Source organism: Pollachius pollachius, assembly GCF_949987615.1.
Source record: "Pollachius pollachius genome assembly, chromosome: 20".
Classification (NCBI taxonomy): domain Eukaryota; kingdom Metazoa; phylum Chordata; class Actinopteri; order Gadiformes; family Gadidae; genus Pollachius; species Pollachius pollachius.
This window is the reverse complement of record NC_136953.1, coordinates 3,580,378-3,602,583: the sequence shown is the minus strand read 5'-3', so window position 1 is coordinate 3,602,583 and position 22,206 is coordinate 3,580,378. Positions and strand designations below refer to the sequence as shown.

The window sequence follows — 22,206 nt, the reverse complement described above, 5'->3', positions numbered from 1 at the left end:
AGCTCCCTGTTAAACAATGAGCGCACAACACTGTTGATAACAGACCTGCAGCCCTGCAAATCACAACCAGCTGGGTGTGCGCGTGTGTTTATGTGTGTGTTTGTGTTTGTTTATACATGAGCATAAGTGTGTGTGCTTGTGTGTTTGTGCATGTGCACTATATGTATTAGTGTGTGTGTTTGTGTGTTTATGTAGGTGTCAATTAATATGCATGTATGTGTGCTTGTCAGCAAGTGAGTGTGTATTTATGCATGTGTGTAAATTAATATGTGTGTGTGTATGTGTGCATGTGTGATTATTTGTGTGTGCCCCGGTGTTTGCCCAAAACCACAGGAATGAGAAGAGGGGCAGATGGGCCAGAACCACAGAACAAGCTCATATCTATCAAAAAGATTCAAACACAGAGACCTTCACACACACACACACACACACACACACACACACACACACACACACACACACACACACACACACACACACCTCCTCACTACTTATCCCAAGAGATCCTCATCGTGTCAGGGGTATTCAAATATTTAGGGCAATCGTCAACAGCATCATTGAATCCACACACACACACACACACACACACACACACACACACACACACACACACACACATACACACACACACACACACACACACACACACACACAATTCAGTATGTGTTTTTAAAGAGGGAGGTAACACTTCTCCCTTAATAATGCTTAATAAATATGGTCTGTTCTCATGTAACAAAACACAAAACTCAAAGCATGTTAAGATCGTTATTCATGTACAATAACCTCCTTACTTACTATCAATAAGCAGTAATTAGGAGGCTATTGAGGGAAACTCATAGTGAACAGCATTAATGTCATTAATAAGTGCTTTATAATTACTAATAAAGAGCCAATATGCTACTACCATGCATGCCACTAAGCAACTAGTCAATAGTCAATATGTGCACCTTAATATAAAGTGGTAGAAAGCAACAGAACGCGTGTGCATAGGCAGGACACATGAACACTGTCCATAGGGCAGCTGTAGGAGTTGAACAAATACCTCTCTCTCTCAGTTCACCAGAGGAACAAAACCGTCCACGTCTCATTCAGAAGTGGACCAGAGTTTAGCTGCAATACCGAAAGATCTCAGACGCTCTCTGGTAAACATTGGTACAAAACACACACTCACCCACACAAAACATCAGCATGTGTGGCGATACACACTATTGATTTTCACACACACACACACAAACACACACACACACACACATACACACACACACACACGCACACACACACACACACACACACACACACCATTCTCTCATTAGCGTTTCTCTTGCGTTTAAACAAGTGTACCAAACATACCCGCTCACACGCACACACACATACATAAAACATACACACACGCATGTCGGCATGCGGGGACACACAAATTGCATGCAGCACACACACATACCCATTACCAGATGTTGACACACACACACACATACACACACACACACACACACACACACACACACACACACACACAGACACACACACAAATACACTGACACACACAAACGCACATCCAAAATAAACACAACCACATATACTGTAAAATGAAAGACAGCTGTCGGTGGACTCCTCTTCCACTGCGGGCTGCGCAGAGGGTGCTCCTCTGCATGGGACAGGAAGGGAAGGGTCAGACCCCCCCCCCGGGACCGGATACAACCCGGGAATGGCTGTGAGGAGACCACCTGCAGAAGCGGGAGGAGGGGTATGGGGGTAGGGGGTCACAGGTGTAGGACTTCATGATGGAAGCGGCAGGAAGGAATATACTCCTTGAAATATGTGCAAACGTGTGAAATGGCTCCGAGATAAATTGCTTGCAAATGGATGATTCAACGCTCAAAGGAGAGGAGAAAAACAAAGGAAGAGATTGAACGGAGGGACCAGGAGTTTCTACCAACGTTCGGGAAAGGGACAATTTAACAGCGGCGGTCGAAAGTACTTATCATGAGAGATTTACCAGATAGCCACACAATGTTCTTTATGGTTGTTGCAAATAATCAGGGGTTAAATTGGGATTTGTTATGTGGGGGGGCTTTCCCAACGGGGGTCCGGGGCTATGCTCCCTGTGCGCGATGGTCGACTGAAAACGAGAAGCAGCTGAGCAAGAATACAGCCGTGTTCCGATTGTGCTCATCTCTGCTCCGCTGAGACAAAATAGACATGGCATTTCAAAAACCGTTATTTTATTTCATGTTTTCAAAAGCATCACTTTCATTTAATTGTATGTGACATTTCGGTAGGTAACTGACTACAAGCAGGCACCGGCCCAATTTAACCACTGCTAATAATAAATAAAATAAAAAATCTATCTGTCTATCATGCTATATTATGCTTATAATGCCGTATTATGCTAATACTGCTAATATGCTTTAAAGTTACTAAACCGCCATACTGAGTGTGATTACCTTAAAATATTAAATGTAGATTTATTCATTCATTTTGGCTTTAATTCCAGCCAAAATGATACTTATTGTTGTACTACGTTGAACAGTCTTGGTGGCTAAAGCGGTGTGAAGCTACGGTCTACGCTGCTGCTTACACTATATGTAGCAGCGTAGACGCAACTCCCTGACCTGTGGTCACATCTCTGGCATGGAGCACTTCACGTACGGGGGGTCGCGCTGCTGACAGAGAGGCCCACGCCGACCATTCCCCACACCATCAGGTCAAAAAACGCCCTAAAACGAACACACGACTTCGCCTTCAAAAGTTGTTCCTTCCCTCAAAAGTGTAAAACCTCACCGTCCGTAAAGTCCTTAAAAGGTAAAATCCTATTATATTGATGTACAGAGATGGGTGTGTGTGTGTGTGTGTGTGTGTGTGTGTGTGTGTGTGTGTGTGTGTGTGTGTGTGTGTTCAATTAGGGAGTGTTTATGTAGCGAGGTCATTTATCTAGCACCGGGGCCTGTATGTGTCTCGTATGTTTGGACAGAGACTTTGACGCACTTCCATTAGGATCCCAGCGCTTGATGACACACAGATGAGGATGCCAAACAGGGCGGGGGGAGGGGGGGGTCTGGGAGGGTGAGAGTTATTATGATGTATGACGCAAAGAGGGTGGTGAGCCCGCGCTCTTTGGATCGACACACTGCGTGCGTGACAGCAATCATGTCGACACCTACGCTTTTATAGGGCGTCCCGAGGATCCCACACACACTCACGCACCCACACACACACCCACACACACACACACACACACACACACAAACACACACACACACACGTGCACACACACACACACACACACACACACACACAAACACACACACACACACGTGCACACACACACACACACACACACACACACACAACTAACACACAGGCCCAGGGAAGTCATTCGTGCACACAAGATCGACTGCGTCAACTGAGAACTATGTGCTGTTGCGAGCGGTAGGCGGTGGTGGACCTATTCCAGCTGTTTCCAACGTGACGCCAGCCGGTGCTACAGTAATCTACAGTACAGGACACACACACGCCCTCTGGTGTCAGCCAATCAGCTTCCAAGTAGAGCAAGAATGTGATGATATCGTCGCTGGAAGGCTGAACCTTGCGCTGAACCTTGCACGCTACGTGCGTGCAACTTTCTGTCTCTCTCTCTTGACTGCTTATCTGTTTCTCTGTCTACCAATTAATCTATCTGTCTGTCTGGCAGCTACACATGTATCTATCTATAACTCTATCTATCTGTGTGTCTATCTACCTATCCATGTCTATCTATCCATCCATATATCTGTATATTTTGTAGAGTTCATAGAGTTTGGCTAGTGTACAACAAGCTCTCTGATGAAAGCCAGACCAACATCTGAAAATGGTTTACGCCATGCGATGGGGACCGAGTCCTATCGTAAACATAACATAGGGAGAGCTCTTCTTAAAACAGAGTTAAATAATATGTTTCAGAGTCCTGTTAACAGCCAGCCCCGGCCAGAAAAGATGTACTGTATGTTTGATGATTGGAGACAGACGGTCTGAGAGAGAGGGCGGGGGGAGAGGGAGAGACAGAGAACGAGAGAGGAAAAGACAGAGAACGAGAAAGGGAAAAGGAAAAGAAAGAAAGAAGAATAGAGGGAGAAGAAAGAGACACAGATGAGAAGAATGAAAAGGAAGGGGAAAAGAATGATAAAGGCGAAACTTGAAGAAAAAAGACTGATAAATGTAGGGATACAGCGAAAGGGAGAGCGAGCGAGAGAGAGAGAGAGAGAGAGAGAGAGAGAGAGAGAGAGAGAGAGAGAGAGAGAGAGATTCATAACACACACAGAGAAAAAGACAGAGGGCGAGAGAATGAGAGAGGGAGGGAGCAAGAGAAAGGGCATTATTCCAATCACCACGTACTTGCCTCATGAAATTTGAATCGAGGGGTTGAGGTCTGGTGGATGTAAATCTACAGCCCCGCTCGTCACTTCAGCCCGTTACAGGCTCACCCAAATGACATCCAGTTGGGTTTCACACACTGGGGACCCTGGGTCACAACTTAGAACTGTAGTTATTACAACACATGGCTGGCCCTGTAGTCCCATGTGTGCACGAGAGCAGACTGGAATGACCACTTCCTGTGTTCTGGGTTACTATTTCCTGTGTTTAAAAAGCCTTGAGCGTGTGCATTACACTGAGTGCTTTCATCAAGTGTAGTGGCCTATAAAAACAAAGATGAAAGGTTAACTATAGGCTAACCTATAGTTAACATATGTTAAAAGATGAATAAAAAACATGCATAAAGTAGCATTGTCATATAAAGTGTTGGTTTACAAATGCTGGTCTAATTTTATGATATTATTAAGATAAGAATGTATTATTCACAAGGGGAAAATTATTACTGCTACTCATTCAATGAGCAGAAAATTTTATCCAAAGTGACTTAAAGTGAATTCAGATACTTGCCTAGGCATCCTCTGCTCAAGGATGCCTACAGGTAGATCTTAGGGATTGAACCCAGAACCTTTCCCCTTGGAGTCAGACGCCCTGGCCTACACTCCTCACTAAACTACACTATCCTACCCCCTTGGCTAAGATAGACAGACTCTAGTATTCCTATCCAAATAAAGTCAGAATAAAGACCCAATAATCATAAACAAACAAGAATAAAAATGTCTGTGCAGTAAATGCCCTGTATTGTTGCCAAAGACATTTGTGTGCACGACTACCTCTCCCTCCCTCTTACCGTCACCTCTTCTGGAAGGTCCTGGATCTCATCCTGGATGGAACTTCCCCAGGCCTTCTTGAGTTCCGACAAGAGCCAGAATCCTGCAGTGCTGGTGTTCTATTATTTGCCTGTGTGTTTGTGTGTGTGTGTGTGTGTGTGTGTGTGTGCGTGCACATGCGTGCGTGCTTGCGGGTGTGCACGTGGGGGTTTCCTTGTCTACAAAGTAGTTGCTAACTTATAGGAACCAGATGATTAAACGTGTGGTAAGTCTGTGGTAGGGAAAGTACCTTTCAACGACCATGAGACAAGAAAATGATCATTTAATAGAATATAATATACCGCAGGGATGATGTCATATTGTACATCCTTGCTTGACTTCCAGGGGCGAGGGGTGGGTGGATGGGTGGATGGGTGGATGGGTTTGAAGTGAAAACCCTCCATCCTGCCATACAACACAACAGAGAGAGAGAGAGAGAGAGAGAGAGAAGTTTGTAGGTTCATGCTTAACATGAAAACATTAGTTTATTTTGCCCATATTAGAAATACATGTTAGATAGGCTTTTATTTTTACTTGTCTTCTTCTTTGATCACATTGAGGAATCAGTGGAAAATAATAACTAGCTCATACTTACAGAGTAGGCCTACCGTGCTTATAAGATAAGATAAAATAAGATAATCCTTTATTAAAAGCACAGTGGGGAGATGGGTTGCAACAGCAAAGAGGATAGTGCAAATAACAGATAACAGAGTAATGCAAAATATAAAAAAACAAAAAAATACAAATAATGGACCACACAAGTGTGCACTTGTGCATATGTATTGGCAGTGAGTGTGTGTGTGTGTGTGTGTCTGTGTGTGTGTGTGTGTGTGTGTGTGTGTGTGTGTGTGTGTGTGTGTGTGTGTGTTCACGAAGATGGCGGATGTCACTACAGAGTCTATATATTCTGTTATTGTCGAGGCACGTACATTCCATGCTTTGTTTATCATATCATGTGCCACAATTTGTATTGTGTCCTAGTTAATTAGACATTATTCAGTCAAACATTACCACTAATTTTCCTCAAGTGATGTTGCCCCTTTACAATTCAGAGTTAGGTTTGCTTCTCCTGGTGAAATAATGAAAATAATAAAAATAGTCAGTGATGTACTTTGTTTGTGGTATGTTTTGCTAGCTGGACAAACCGCTTCATCGACGGAAAGGAAGGACATCATAGCAATCATTTATATCTATTTGGCTGGTGCCATCCCTGATGTTTTAGTCTGGTAAATGGTAACTCAACATAAGTACACAACAGCAGACAATAAACAAACAAACAATAGTTTGGCTCTTTTATAATGTTCACATTATTCCTTATTATTGTGTATTTATTTTTCTTTGATATATATTTATTATAGTTTCCGCTATTGTTCAGGTCATCCTCTTGTTGCGAACACGTTAGTCTTCAAAGGGAATTGCAGGTTGAATCTGAATTCCTGGCTCTGAGTTTGTTTAGGATAAACATTGTTGGCAACACCGAGAGATATACTATATGATTTGCCTTTATTTATTTATTTATTTATTTATTTTATTTTTGCATTTTGTTTTGTTTGCTGTTGCAAAACAGGTCTATAATGTTTGCCTCGAATCTTCCACTGCATTCTTTTGATGGAATGCTGCCCCCTCTACAGTCCATCAACTGCAAGTGCAACTTCAGTGCGTCATCAACTATGCGTCCAGTAGCGCATGCGCAGCGATGTCGATAGATTCAAACACTGCGGCGGGTAGTCTTGTCTGGATTCGGTGACGAGGAGAGAAAAAGGCATACGATTACTACGAATTAACCCGAATTTATTGGGAAAATGACGAGCACGTTGAAAGGTATCACCCTGAAAGGCAGTGCCGAGCTGGTTGCGGAGTTTTTCTGTAAGTATAAACCCCGATATGTCTATTTAGCTCTTGCTTGTAGAAGAAAGGCGTGCATGGCGGAGTAGGGCCTCAGACCTTTCCAGGCCAATTGCGGTATCCACTTACCACTTACTTGGTGTTTAAAACGAATAACAACATCGTAACAACCACGTTAAATGTGTGCAGAACCCCACGCCATCTTTAAGGTTATGATAGGAGTTGGTTGTAGTCCAGATATAATGACTCCGCCTGCTTTTTGTTCCATCATAAAAACTACAACTCGGGGCCCTGACTGCAGCGACCCGGGTTATATTCCTGCACGATTCCTGCCCGTGGACCTATTCGCATGTCTTCCCCATTCTCGCCCATACCTTCCTGTCTATCTCATTCTGCAATAAAAAGGATAAAACATTGATACTTAATACTTGATAATGGTTCACCTCCGCAGCCTTCGGCATCAACAGCATCCTGTACCAGAGGGGCATCTACCCCCCGGAGAGCTTCACACGGGTCACCCAGTACGACATGAGCCTGCAGCTCACCACCGACGGCAAGCTCAAGGACTACCTTACCAAGGTCGTGGCTCAACTCAAAGGTACCATACTCTGATACATCCAAGGTGGTCCTGGACCCGGTCGGGTGGTCCTGGTCGGGTTTAATCCCAAAAGGGTCCATGATTAACGTTGTGTTGTTGTACAAACTATATATAACTTCTTCCGTACGCTGTTGTTTTTTACTCTGCACTTTACTACACTACATTACTTATTATTACTTATTACCACTGCCTTAGTTTGTTTTATTATTATTGTGATCTATGCTGCTACTTATTTTTTATTTTCCCCTATCTTTATTGTCTTTATCTTGTGATGCTGCTGCTATGTGGGTGTTGAGGAACCAAGCCTCAGAATTGTACTCGTGTACTTGTATAATACAATAAAAGTGATTCTGATGTGCGGCCTATGTTGTGTGTGTGTTCAGAGTGGCTGTTTGACTGCACGGTGCAGAAGCTGGTGCTCGTCATCACGTGCCTAGAGACCAACGAGGTGCTGGAGAGGTGGCAGTTCGACATCGAGTGCGACAAGTCAGCCAAGGAGATCAGGTGAGGTGGATGTGGTAGACGGACTGTGATCACGCTGTGTAGCTGGGCGCCCATTTGTTATTTGAAATGACACTCAAACAATCGGAAAGGTACTATGGGGAACTTCATTACCAATATTGGAAGAAAGCGAAGCCATTAACCACAACTCTATAATACATGTAAGAATTTTTTAAAAAAGAAGCTTATAATTATAAGTGGAATCTATCTTCTTCATCAGTGAAACAAATAGTTGTCACCTTTTGACCTGCTTATTTCAAAGATTACATTAACATTTAGGGCATTAAGCAGATGCTTTTATCCAAAGCGACTTACAATAAGTACATTTGTCAGAAGAAGAGAAACAATATATTGCTGTCGGTATAGTAAGGATGTTCATAGAACCAGAAGTGCCAAGCACTAACAATCGTTAGGTTAACCCATTCCCCGTACAAAACAAAGATAGCTAGGATAAGATGCTACACGATTCTAAGTACTATCTTTAAGGATGTTATACATACAATAAGTGCGTAAAGGTCTGATTATGGTCCCATGTTCACGCAACGCAAGGGGGTTACGGACTCCTTAGGTCCTTGTGGACCCTCCTTGCGTCCACTGCAAGCAACCCTCCGTCGTGGCGACGCAGCAGCAAGGATTGGTCCGCTTACTTATACCCGACGCAGAACCATAGAGGTTCACGGCGAAGTGTCTGCGTGGTCATTGCGTTGTGTGAACGTGGGACCATAATCAGCCCTTAAGAGGGGTGTAGGTGGTGTGTCATACTGTAGCAAGCAAAGCATCGAGAACAATCCTATGGCCCCTATTCCCACCATTATCGGCGTCCTCACCTGTTCTTCCTCTCCCTGTGCGCAGCGCTCCCAGGGAGAAGTCCATCAAGACCATCCAGGATGAGATCCGCTCCGTGATCCGCCAGATCACCGCCACTGTCACCTTCCTGCCCCTGCTGGAGACCGCCTGTGAGAACCTCTTCTGATTAACTGTTAACTTATTTACATTGTATTCACACCGGCCATCGGATCTACCCTACAGTCTCCCACACCCGGTCACTTTTTTTTAGGCACTTAGATGTCTTGGTAAACAGGAAAAAACGTGTGTATCCCTCTTTTTGAGGATTTCTGAATGGCAACACCTTTCAAAGATCGCATCCAGGATGGCCGTGTCTCTTTGTAACATTAGCATTAGTGTTTAAGGGGTGATATCATGCCACCAGGTGTGATTGTGATTAGCCATTACAAGCCGTTTGAAAATCTGACTTTCCCTGTGCCCTAGTGACATCCCAAGTGGGCGTGCCAACCTGGTGGAATGATATCACAACTTTAATAGATGGCTGAAAATAGGAAACATGCCGCACTATATACAATTACATACGGCAACCCAAAAAGGCATGATATTAAAATCAGTTACCCGAGCTGCGATTACTAATGCGCTTCAAAACATATCCTCCTGAATGATTTAGCCAAGAAAGGGGCAGGGTAGTGGTTGAGATGTAAAGAAGAAAAGAGAAGCCGCCTGTTTTCTTTGGTTAATGGAGATGGGGGGGGGGGGGTCTATGTACTTGTCGGTAACCTCAAACCACCCTGTTTTCAGGTGCTTTCGACCTGTTGGTCTACACAGACAAAGACCTGATGGTGCCCGAGAAGTGGGAGGAGTCAGGGCCCCAGATCATAGACCAATCGGAGGAGGTTCGCCTTCGCTCCTTCACTACGTCCATCCATAAGGTCAACAGCATGGTAGCCTACAAGAGGACAGACTCTGCCTAACTAAACCCTCCCCCCTGTCGCTTTCCCTCCCCCTGCTCTTTTCTCACACGTTCCCCCCTCTGTATAAGCTGTTATATACTCGCTAGTCGTCTACCGTTTGGAGGATGACCTCCTAGAGATATTTTTACACTGCCTTTATGTATGTCTTATCTTCATTGTCTGCCCATATATCTATGTTGTCCTGCTACTGTCATTATTGTCTTTAGAAAATCGTAGCTTTGTCTTATTTTTGTTTTGTTTCCCAAGATGTGCTTCTTTGAGTTGTAGTGGCTGAACCAGTGCCTCAAAGTTGATGTAAATATTATAGCAATATTATATAGTCGATATACCTGTGTTGGACTTTTTTTTTTTTCCTCACAAGCCTATGTTTTAGCCGGTGGCTTTTTGTGGTTGATTTTTTCTGTCTAATAAAGGTAGTTTATTCCTTCATTCACGATTTATTCTTCAATGGGTGATTCGGTTGTAGTAATTCGCCTGACCAAAAGAGGGCAGCAAATCACAAAAATGAATGGCTGTACGTTAATGACGTTGACGTTACTAGAACTATGCACAAATTATGTTACTATGAATATGATTAAGTTGGATTTATAACAAGTATTTTAATTCAGTTTTCTTTGTCATTTCAGAAATAATGTACAATTCACCTAATGTTAAAAATATTTGTCTTTTCTTATATTTGAAGAAGAGTTGGGGTCAAAGTAATTAAAAACAATGCCTACTTTTATTTTCGAATGATCAGGCACAGGAGTTTACATTCCCAGAGAAAGTAAAAGTTCCAATTCCTAAATGCCGCCAGTGTCAGTTGATATCTGAGCAAGTATTTAGCGAAGAAGACAGTACAAATATATAAAAGAGGTGTGAGGGAAGGCTCTGTAGCTAATGTAAGTTAATGTAAATATGGTGCTCTTATCAAACTGTTTATTGTGAGTATTGAGTACATGTGTAGGAAAAAACAGGAAACGGTTAGATATAAGTGAAATAACTGAGCTACGAAATTACAGATTCCTAAACCACCGCCGTCTGTAGTGTTGAATAAACATGCCAAGTTTTTTTTCTTCTAATTAATTTCTCATTTGCCTCAATTGACAAAACAATTATGGACACAGGCAGTGTGATGGTCCAGTGATAGGTCACATGTTCTTTTACGTTCTTATCGCAGAGTTTGACTTTGTCACTTATTGGATATTTGTCCATTAGGTTTTGGCTAATTAGAAAATGTGTTGAACGGGCTCTCAACCTTTTATTTAGAGAATGAAGACGGTGGTTAAGTGATTGACAGTGGTCAATCGCTAATCAACAGAGTACTGATGATGGGTTGTGTTATTATCTTAGCATCTGAATTGTGAGTTTTGACTCATGAAATGGTACCTTGGTAGCAAGCATTCCTTCAAGAGGAGGCAGTGGAAGATTCTAGGCCCACTTCAATTACAGACCTAGTCTTTGGCCTTTGACATTTTGCAACAACAAAACAAAACATAATACAATTTAAAAACCAATCATACAGTATATTTCTTGGGGGTTGCCGACAATGTTTGTCCTAAACAAACTCAGAGCCAGGAATTAATTTATAACCTGCAATTCCTTTGAAGACTCACATGTTCGTAACAAGAGGATGACCATAGAATAGCGGAAACTCTAATAAATATATATCAAAAGAAAAATAAATACGTAATATTGAAGAATAATGTGAACATTATAAAAGAGCCAAACTGTTATGATGTGTGCTTATGTTGAGTAACCATTTACCAAACTAAAACCTCAGGGATGGCACCAGAGATAACTGAAAGAGATCCTCTGAAATTGGTGCCAGGTGATGTTAACGTGGATTGTCACACTGTCTCCTGCCCCATTTCTTTGTTACGTTTGAGCCGCGTAACAGTGATGTCATCTACCAAATCAGCAGGCAGTCATTTCAGGCAGTAAAAAGCAGTATGGCGCTTTTCCTGTGGTTCGATCTCAGCGTGTGGTTGGCCTTCAAGTTGTTAACCAAAGCCCTATGAACCTTTAGATATGTCATGAAACTGTTACACTGTGTACATTACAAGCCTAGTCATTCACTGTTACTGGTTCTAGAGATTCTGGTTACATATTGGTTCTGGAGCTCTGCTACTGCTTCTTCCGGAATATTCTGTAGTCCTATTGCGTAATGACATTGTCTTGGTAAAAGTGTTTAAAAATCTGTGATGAGTTTGTAAATCAACTTTGTGCAAAAAATGTAAAAACAAAAACAAAACAATATATATTTTTTGTTAATAACAAATGCTGCAGTAATAAATATAGCTTTAGTGCTGACATTGTCTCTGGCGGTTGACAGCGAGTTGAAAACTATGACAAGTGGTGGTTGAAGGGGAGTGGTTTGGGTCTGGGGGCGGGGTTAACGCTTCTCATTCCAGGCCATTGACTCCGCCCTTCTCACACTGCTCCGCCAAACGCTTCCAACGCTGCCTGTTCTGCTGGCAGCCGTCCAGCAGAGGGGAACAGTGCTCCGACATACCGGCCAGCGTCTGGACAAGGAGGTCAGAGACATAGACAGAGACAGAGGAGAGTGAGAGAAAGAAAGATGGAGGACAGCGAGAGAGATAGAGAGACAGAGGAGAGCAAGAGACAGAAAGATGGAGGAGAGCGAGAGACATAGACAGAGACAGAGGAGAGTGAGAGAAAGAAAGATGGAGGACAGCGAGAGAGATAGAGAGACAGAGGAGAGCAAGAGACAGAAAGATGGAGGAGAGCGAGAGACATAGACAGAGACAGAGGAGAGTGAGAGACAGAAAGATGGAGGAGAGCGAGAGACATAGACAGAGACAGAGGAGGGCGAGAGACAGAGGAGGGCGAGAGACAGACAGAGACAGAGGAGGGCGAGAGTCACAGACAGAGACAGAGGAGGGCGAGAGACAGAGGAGGGCGAGAGTCAGACAGAGACAGAGGAGGGCGAGAGACAGACAGAGACAGAGGAGGGCGAGAGTCACAGACAGAGACAGAGGAGGGCGAGAGACAGACAGAGAAAGAAGAGAACGAGATAAGAGTTAACTTCTACCTTCAAAGAGTGTCAGAGAATCTAAACCAAAACTGTTGTTAACTTGAAATAAATTAATCATGTAGTATTATTATTTAATATATATAATTATCAAAATATCATTTGTATAATTATTTTTTATTATTAAAGAGTAGCCCAACACTGCAAAAGTAAACTTTAAGGGCCGAAAACAATGGTTATGAATATGATGTTTCTGCTTGGCTCCAAATGACGGAAGGGTAATCACATTCAATCGTTAGTATTCCAAGTGACATCACTCATCACGCTATTCCAAGTGAAAAAACTCATCACTGTATTTCAAGTGACATCACTCATCACTGCATTTCAAGTGACATCGTAATGATAAAATGTGTCCGTGGAAAACAACACCGGCATACCTCGTACAACTGCGTGCAGATAGCGTCTATGAAGGAAACCTGCATGCTGGGGATCTTATCTCTCTTCTCACGGTTCATCAGGTCCTGAGAGCAGCAGCAGTAGGAAGAACGAAGAAAGGGTGAAATTAGATCAAACTGCTCAGATGTTCCTGACACTTCGTGGCTCTATGGCCGTGATCTTTCCATGATTCGATATGCTAAATGCCCAAAACTTTGTATGACGTATTAACCATTGTATAAACAGAATGGGACATAACATGTAACATTTCGGTGCTAATGGAATGAATAAATACCAATGTTAGCCGTGACATTGTGTTCATTCCAATATCTGCATACTAAAGCATGATAGTAGAATGTAACAGTGGAGAGCAAATGGGATCAGGAGCCAACTTGTAGGATGTACTTGTATGATAAGATATAATAATTTAAACTCTGAATCTGAATCCCATGGAACATTCTGGGAAGGTGGAATATGTTAGACATACAATGGGTTCGATGTTGAGCTCCTCTCTCTCCTTATCTCCCTGCTCGAAGAACTCTGTGGCCACCAGCTCAGCGATCTGTAAAAACGTAGAGGAGGAAAGGTCAATCTCAGTACACGATTCCCACGCAGACCACTGACCGACCCAATATGTGCGATGGATTTGTTCACAAAAAACAAGATCATCTAACCCTATTTTGAACAGTGGCCAGCTAGCGGTCACTCTGAAGAATACAATAGAAAAGGTTCAACTGATATAGTGATTGTTGTTATCTTAAGAGGGGGAAAAACACATTAAACAAATTCCTGTTCTGTACGTAACGTCTGGAAGGAAGGAAGGAAGGAAGTCTCGGTTATTTTGACAGTTACTCTTGCTCTCTGAACACAGGGAGGGACCATCAAGAGACGTTACAAGACAAATGATACCAGAGGACAGGAAGGAGAAAGCAGTGGGAGTAAGGCAGCAAAGTGACCAAAACACAGGTGACTCTGGGATGGGGGGGTGGAGAGGAGAGAGGGGACAAAGAGGGAGAGGGGGGAAATGAATAAAAGACAAAAGACAGGGAAGCGAGCGAGACAGAGTGAGTCAGAGGTGTGGAATCCATCGAAAATCAACAACGAAAATGAAAGAGAGCGAAGGAAAAAAACACACGGAACACAGCTTTAAAAAGGAAACTTAGGAAACAGAGATGTGAAAAAGATATGAACCAGTCGGAACTGGAGCGGCCCCCGCCAAGTTAATAGCTAAGCTAATGGTCTCAGCCTGCGAATAAAATGTGACCTACTGCTGTGAGGAGGGCCAATCAGCATCAGGTTAAGAGAGTGTGTGTGTGTGTGTGTGTGTGTGTGTGTGTGTGTGTGTGTGTGTGTGTGTGTGTGTGTGTGTGTGTGTGTGTGTGTGTGTGTGTGTTCACTCCAGACCACCTGTAGATGGCTCGTTGATTGGCAATGTGTAATCAACGACTGAAGCACAGCAGGAAGCACAGCAGACAGGGAGAGAGAAGAGAGAGGGATGGAAAATGAGGGGAGAGGAGGAGACGACGAGAGAGAGGGAGATAACAGTCTCAACAGGGTTGGTTGCAGTCATGTAGGGCTGTGTTTTTTGGCGCGTGTGTGTGTGTGTGTGTGTGTGTGTGTGTGTGTGTGCGCGTGTTTCTGTGAGTGTGTGTGTGTGTGTGAGTGTGTGTGTGTGTGTGTGCGTTTGGGCTTTGTTCTAGAAGGTGTCATCTGAGGACCGTGGGGCACAGCTGTTTGAATTATAATGAGCACTCGGTGATCAACACACACACACACACACACACACACACACACACACACACACACACACACACACACACACACACACACACACACACACACACACACACACACACACACACACAGAGCGTGGCTGTCCCAGCACACTGTGCGCCGGGTTGGGAGGTCCTCATTAGGTCAGGAGAGGATAACAATGGGTGTCTGGGGAAGAACTGCACGCAAGACAGAAGAAACAGCATGACAGTGGGGAACAGATGGAGAGAGAGCTGGAGAGAAAGAGAGAGAGACAGAGAGAGCGAGAGAGAGAGGCAAGGTGAATAAAGAAAATAAATATGAAAATAAAAGGAGTGATAGAGAGAGGCAAGGAGAATACAAAAGAGAGGGATGAAGAGAGATAGAGAGGGATGAAAAGAGAGAGAGCTAGAGAGAGAGAGAGAGAGAGAGAGAGAGAGAGAGAGAGAGACGGAGAGAGATGCAAGGCGATGCTAGATGAGGCAAGGAAAAGAGACAGACGAGGGAAGATACAGGGTGACGTGTTATATGAGTGAGTGTAGTCTACAGTTACACAATAAAGTTTCCTTTTATGCAAAAGGCCACAATGTACAACACATCACATAATGGAAACCTTCTGAAACAAAAACACATAGAGAAACCGCTGGTGTACTGAAGACCGGCCCTAAAAAGTAAATTAAGTGGTCTAAAACATTCCTATTGTAAATGTACATTTCCTCTGTCGCCTTTATACTTAGCGACTTATAAGACACAACTTAGTTGTGTAGCATCTTATCCTGGCTATCTTTGATGTACACTGGGAATGGGTTAACCTAGCGATTGTTCGTGCTTTGCACGTTTTATGAACATCCTTACTGTACTGACAGCGATATATTGTTTCACCTTCTTCTGACAAATGTACTTATTGTAAGACGCTTTGGATAAAAGCGTCTGCTAAATGCCCTAAATGTAAATACAAATGTAAATAACAGAGGCTGTAAAACATGTAAGGCTTGATAGAAAGGGACCACTGCCAACTGTGACACTAAAGTACTCAAAATACGAGTGCGTTTCCTCTTCCTACCCTCTTCTGCACGGGCCAGGGCTTGGTGATGGCGGAGATGTCACACGCAGTCATCAGCATTGACCTGTAGGGGGGATCCAAACCAGCACACAGCGCCGGGGCACTTAGTTTGTCTCTCCACCTTGCCTTTGGAAGTACTGTGGTATGTGTCGGTTGGTTGAGCAACCGGTACAAGTAAATTATTGTCTGTTTTAAGAGAATGCAGTTAAGACTCATAGATACATAATCATATCCATACACATTGTGCGGTTACCTTATATCACAAGTATAACTTTTTTCATGTAACTTATCATGGGATGAAGTCCTAAAACAAACAGTTAATCAATTTATAATAATAATAATAATAATAATAATAATAATAAGTTCTTAATTTAAATATAAATATTTTCAGCTAAACATGAGGTTGTCATTAGATACTTGTGCATGTGTGTGTTTGAATGCTTATGTGTGTGTGCATGCGCGCGTGTGTGTGTGTGTGTGTGTGTGTGTGTGTGTGTGTGTGTGTGTGTGTGTGTGTGTGTGTGTGTGTGTGTGTGTGTGTGGCTCACCTCAGCAGGTCTCTGTGGTCCTCGTCCTCCCAAACAAACTGACTGTTCTTTGTCAGCTCAAAGAATTCCCCTCTCCTCCTGGTGACACACACGCATGCACGCGCCGCACACACACACACACACACACACACACACACACACACACACACACACACACACACCAATCATTAAAATACCAGTTAAACCGGAGTAAAGTCAAAACCAAATAATGGATTCTGTTATGTGAGCAAAACAATTCAATGACTTTTTCCCCAGTTCATCGTGTTTTTTATGTATTCATTTATTCTTAGTTTACTCTTAGTATTCATTCATACCCGTTCTCATGTGCTTTGCAGACATCAGCCAGCACTGTCACTATTTGCTTCATGTTATTAGCGGCTACATAGCCAGGTGCTTCGCTGCCAGCACAAGCAAATGCCACCTCCAGCTCTCTGGGTTTGAATTCTCCCCATCTAGCTTTGAGTGGCTACGCCGCCAAAATTACTCCTGTCATCCTTCCCACAAGTCACCAACCCCCTGATACCACATCTTTACCCAACCCCACTCTCTCTCCCTCTATTACTAGTCTCTCTCTGACTCTGTTTCTCTCCCATCTTCTCTATCTCTCCCTATTTCCTAGTATCTCTTACTCAACCTCCCTCCCTCTATCTCTCCCTCTCTCTCTCCTCCTCACCCCCTCACACACACCTCTTCCCTCGGAAAGATACAGCGTGTGGTGTGGTGTGTTTAGAGAGAGAGCGAGAGAGAGAGTGAGAGACAGAGAGAGAGAGAGAGAGAGAGAGAGAGAGAGAGAGGAGAAACTTCCAGCTGGGTGTGACAGGTAGGGTCACCTACTTCATGTACACAGCCAGATCGGTGGCCAGAATAGCCCTCTCAATCATCTTCAGAGTGGCCTTGTACTCCTCCAGGGACAGGCCGCTCAGGATCTGGTTCCCCTGGGAGAGGAGACGGGCAGGAAGAGAGGGATATGCAAAGGCGGGGGAAGAGGATGGAATGAGATACAGAGGGGATGATGAGTTAGAGAGGAAAGGAGAGGAAGTAAGAGTGAGGGTGGGTGAGCGAGGAAGGATGAGAGAGAGAGAGTGAGAGAGAGAGAGAGAGAGAGAGAGAGAGAGAGAGAGAGAGAGAGAGAGAGAGAGAGAGAGAGAGAGAGAGAGAAATAGATTACGGTTTAAAGTCGGGGTGACACGTATACATTTACACATGCATTTATGGAACAGGGCCTCAGTAATGCAAACCCCATCGCCATGCCTGTGTGTGTGTGTGTGTGTGTGTGTGTGTGTGTGTGTGTGTGTGTGTGTGTGTGTGTGTGTGTGTGTGTGTGTGTGTGTGTGTGTCTGTGTGTGTGTGTGTGTGTGTGTGTGTGTGTGTGTGTCTGTATGTCTCCAGTCCAATGGTTCCCAGTAACTGTTATCTCCAGTGTAGTCATAAAGATGGTGATGGCCTGGAGTATACCTCTGTTTTATTGTCCACTCCACTCCCATGTTATCTGGAGAGCTCTGCAATAGACCAGCAGCAGTGTTTGTGTGTGTCTGTGTGTTATATATATATATATATATATATATATATATATATATATATTTGTGTGTGTATATGTGTGCGTGTGTGTATGTCTATGCGTGTGTGCACAATTCATCTGTATGCACACATCTTTGTGTGCTGGGTTTTAGTGTGTGGCTGTGTTTTTGTTCGGTGTGAGTTTGTGTACGTTTCCAATGTGTGTGTGCGTGCAATTCATCTGTGTCTGGTATGTCTTTATGTGCTGTGCTTTTAGTGCGTGTGTGTTCTGTATGTGTTTGTGTGTTTTCATTCTGTGTGTGTTTGTGTAGGTTTTCAGTGTGTGTGTCTGTGTATGTGTGTGTGCTTACTGGACTGTTCAGGATCATCAGACATTGGTCAAAGTGATGGTGCTCCATGGTGGAGTGGCAGTAGAGGTGAGCCAGGGGGTGGGCACTCCTGCACACACACACACACACACACACACACACACACACACACACACACACACACACACACACACACACACACACACACTCAGCAAGGGACCTGTGTGTATATATACACATGCCACCACTACTCAGTACCACACTAAATATATGTGACATGTCTCCACCGGCCAGCAAAGCCACACTATTTACACTGAGAAATGCACACACAATCACACGTTCACTCACACACGTGTACCATTCTCATGCCAAGCTACAGGTGTATACACATACCATATGTTTGCCCATTCATCCAGAAATCCATCAACCCGTTTTTCATTCCGTTCAATTTGCTTTTCCAGCCATCTACTTATCCAGCCTTTTTGTTTTATGTATTCACCCGTTCAACTCTTCTCTCTGTCACTCATCCATCCCACATCATACACCCCTTCCTCCCTCCAGCCAGCCAGCCCTTCATTCATGCTTCTATCCAATTTCATCCCTCAAATACTATTAATCAATTAATGATCCATCCCTCCACTTCTCCTCCCCCTGCCTCCCTCTCTCCCTCCTCCCTCCCTCTCTCCCTCCCTCCCTCCCTCCCCCCCCCTCCCTCGCTCCCTCCCTCCCTCCCGCCTCCCTCCCTCCCTCCCTCTCTCCCCCTCCCTCTCTCCCTCCCCCCCTCCCTCCCCCCTCCCTCTCTCCCTCCCCCCTCCTCCCCCCTCCCCCCCCCTCCCTCTCTCCCTCCCTCCCTCTCTCCCCCCTCCTCCCCCCTCCCTCCCTCTCTCCCCCCTCCCTCCCTACCTCCCCCCTCCCTCTCTCCCTCCCTCCCTCCCTCCCCCCTCCCTCCCTACCTCTGTATGTAGGAGTTGTTGACTCCTCGGTGGTCCAGGTCATGGCTGAGCGCGGCGATCATCAAAGCCAGCATCTCCAGGTCCCTCATGTTGTTCTGGAGGGGACAGGGGGGGGAGGTGCGTGAGAGGGGGTGGGAGGGCCACTGAGGTCGCTGGGAAGCCATTTGCGCTAACACGCGAGCTAACACCCCCTTACCTGCAGGCGTCCGGACTTGAGCACGGCGAACATGCACTGTGCCGTGTTGAAGGCGTGCCGCCAGTTGTGGTAGACCACATTCCGCCGGTAGTTCTTCTTCACACTCATGATCCAGTGGCATAGACTCTGAGGGGTGGGCAGGAGGGGGCAGGGAGGGAGGGCAGAGTTAGAGCCGGGGTTGAAAAAGAAGCAAACGAAGGGTTAGCTAATGGAGGAAGTAGAAAGAGAGAAAGAATCTGGCCGTGTAGATTGAGAGAGAGAGTGAGAGTGGTTCAACCTTCAAAACAAGTGAGAATAAAAGAGAAACATAGTATTCTCCATGAGTATTCTACGACCATGGGGCTTATAGGTCATAGCTACGCCCCCTCCATTCTCATCCGTCATCAGCATTCCCTACGGTCTTAGGGGCAAATTATTTGACATTTGCTATTTTCCAACTGACAGACTACATCGTTCTCTCTGGGTGGGCAGCCGTCCCTCGAATTCCAACATTTATCTTCAGTCAGACCCCCACCTCACCTCCCTCATCCCCCGAATCAATGTGTGTCTTTATGAAGGTCCATTTGTCTTTTTCTCTCCCTGTCTCTCTCTGCCTCTCTCTCCCTGTCTCTCTCTACCTCTCTCACCCTGTTTATCTCTACCGCTTTAACCCTGTCCCTCACTACCCCTCTTTCCCTTTCTCTCTCTACCTCTCTCTCCCCGTCCCTCTCTACCTCTCTCCCTGTCTCTCTCTACCTCTCTCTCCCTGTCTCCTCTACCATTCTCTCCCTGTCTCTTTCTACCTCCCTCTACCTCTCTCTCCCTGTTTCTTTCCACCTGTCTCTCTCTACCTCTCTCTCCCTGTCTCTCTACCTCTCTCCCTGTCTCTCTCTACCTCTCTCTCTCTACCTCTCTCTCGCTGTATCTCTCTACCTCTCTCTCCCTGTCTCTCTCTACCTCTCTCTACCAGAACACTCAATGTAGAGCAGGATGTCTTCCCATCATGGAAGACCTCAGGGCTACCACAGAACCAGCAAACCCACGATGTCCATGTGTGTGCGTGTATGTGTGTGTGAGTGTGAGAGTGTGAGAGTGTATGCATGGGGAGGGGTTGGCGGGTGGCGGGTAACACAGAGGGTAAGTGTGTGTTAGCTTTGGCTTTTGATGCGCGGTTTGATGTTCAAGAGAGAAAGTGTGCGTCTTGTTACAGATTCAAATCAGCCACAAACTACTTGCTTAAAAGACGGCTGAAACCTGAAACCGCACAACATAAAATAGAAATACACATAAGCACTTGCAAGTTGCACGTGGACACACGTGCACAAGCACAACCCGCACTGGTTTCTCAAGGCTGTAATGTGCTACACGGTACACACTCGCAGTAACCGTTCCTCACATCAGTCTGCTTCCTTCCTAAAGCCCGTACACAAAGCCCTCTCTCCGTGTCTCTGCTTGAAATCTTGCTCTTAAAGTTGGTTGTTAAAGTCCCTTTCTGCAAGCAATTTTTTAGTCTATCTTTAGAAGTATGGGTAATGGTCTCGCGGTTAACCCCTAACCCGTTAACAAAAGCAACAGCAGAAAAGAGCGATTTATGACAAGCATATCTTGACTTAACCCCTACACAAGTTGATGAAAGACACAACACAACGCGACACATCTCCACAGCTTGTGGAGAACCTCGTTAAAGTATAGTTTCATCATTTATTCAGTCAATGTTTGTCTAGAAACTGCAGTGGCTATGGTCTCTCTCTGTTCGTGCAGGGACTATGAAACTATGTTGAAAACTTTGTTTGATTTTGAAAGCAATGACAACTTTACCCGAGGGCTGCTCTAAACTCTGAGAAGATGTTCGGGATTCTTTGGTTACATAACAGACACTCTCCCAATGGACATGGGATCCATTACAGAACTACCCTGAAACTAGATGTTTGTGTGTGTGTGTGTGTGTCTGAGGACTGCATGAGTGTCCGTTCCCCTCTCTCTTCCTCCCGCCCTCTAACTCCCTCTCTCCGTCTCTAACCCTGTGTCTCTCGTCCCCCCCCTCTCTCGTCTCTCTATGGCCTTGTTTACACAAACGCTTTAAATCTCTCTTCAAATCTCTCACAAATCGAGACATGTTTCCACCGTCTTAACACGCAGGACAATGTACTTGAGATAAAGACTACAGATGAAGCTGGTTTAAACCTGAAACCTGTATCATTTACTTTTAGATATGTTTATTTCGATCCAACCATTGGTTTCTATGACAACTGGTTTCAACTGCCAGTTTATTGGCACTCAGCATGTATTGTGTTAATATATTCCTTTTTAATGGTGTTTTTTACATTGTTAAGTAGGGAGCGAATTCAAAATCTCTGTTGATTGATATGTAGCATTCCAATATATTTATTGCTTTTATTAATGGTTTTTCATTGATCCAAATACCCTAATTGATCAATATAGTACCGGCAGGAAGTACCAGTGTTTCTCCCAGCACACTCTGGCTCCAGAATTTAAAAGTTCTCTTTTGGATGTTGATAGTTAGAAGGAACCAGCCCCATTTGATTAATTCATGTGAATA

At 44.5% G+C, this 22,206-nt stretch overlaps 2 protein-coding genes across 5 annotated transcripts in view; one reads left to right on the top strand and one right to left on the bottom strand.

The window, feature by feature from the left end:
- Positions 1-6,943: 6,943 nt before the first annotated feature.
- mad2l1 (MAD2 mitotic arrest deficient-like 1 (yeast)) lies at positions 6,944-10,343 on the top strand. The gene is made up of 5 exons (XM_079758200.1): positions 6,944-7,082; positions 7,513-7,659; positions 8,043-8,163; positions 9,013-9,116; positions 9,748-10,343. The coding sequence occupies exons 1-5, from the start codon at positions 7,019-7,021 to the stop codon at positions 9,918-9,920; spliced, it is 609 nt and encodes a 202-aa protein (XP_079614326.1). The 5' UTR covers positions 6,944-7,018; the 3' UTR covers positions 9,921-10,343.
- Positions 10,344-10,662: 319 nt separating this feature from the next.
- The window catches only part of pde5ab (phosphodiesterase 5A, cGMP-specific, b), a 56,583-nt gene continuing 45,039 nt past the window's right edge, over positions 10,663-22,206 (bottom strand). For all 4 annotated transcript variants that reach the window (XM_079758481.1, XM_079758482.1, XM_079758479.1 and 1 more), the window contains exons 14-22: positions 19,668-19,793; positions 19,472-19,566; positions 18,561-18,648; positions 17,527-17,627; positions 16,693-16,770; positions 16,145-16,208; positions 13,817-13,891; positions 13,332-13,415; positions 10,663-12,424 (exon numbers count right to left, since the gene is read on the bottom strand). In XM_079758481.1, coding sequence (XP_079614607.1) covers positions 12,305-12,424; positions 13,332-13,415; positions 13,817-13,891; positions 16,145-16,208; positions 16,693-16,770; positions 17,527-17,627; positions 18,561-18,648; positions 19,472-19,566; positions 19,668-19,793 — 831 coding nt within the window. In that variant the 3' untranslated portion in view covers positions 10,663-12,304. The remainder of the gene's footprint in view (positions 12,425-13,331; positions 13,416-13,816; positions 13,892-16,144; positions 16,209-16,692; positions 16,771-17,526; positions 17,628-18,560; positions 18,649-19,471; positions 19,567-19,667; positions 19,794-22,206) is intronic.

Excerpts from the sequence above, each read along its gene's own strand:
- mad2l1 (XM_079758200.1), top strand. The coding sequence starts at position 7,019 with ATGACGAGCACGTTGAAAGGTATCACCCTGAAAGGCAGTGCCGAGCTG. Across the intron at positions 7,083-7,512 it reads GCTGGTTGCGGAGTTTTTCT|CCTTCGGCATCAACAGCATC; the intron begins GTAAGTATAAAC and ends TCACCTCCGCAG. Across the intron at positions 9,117-9,747 it reads GCCCCTGCTGGAGACCGCCT|GTGCTTTCGACCTGTTGGTC; the intron begins GTGAGAACCTCT and ends CCCTGTTTTCAG.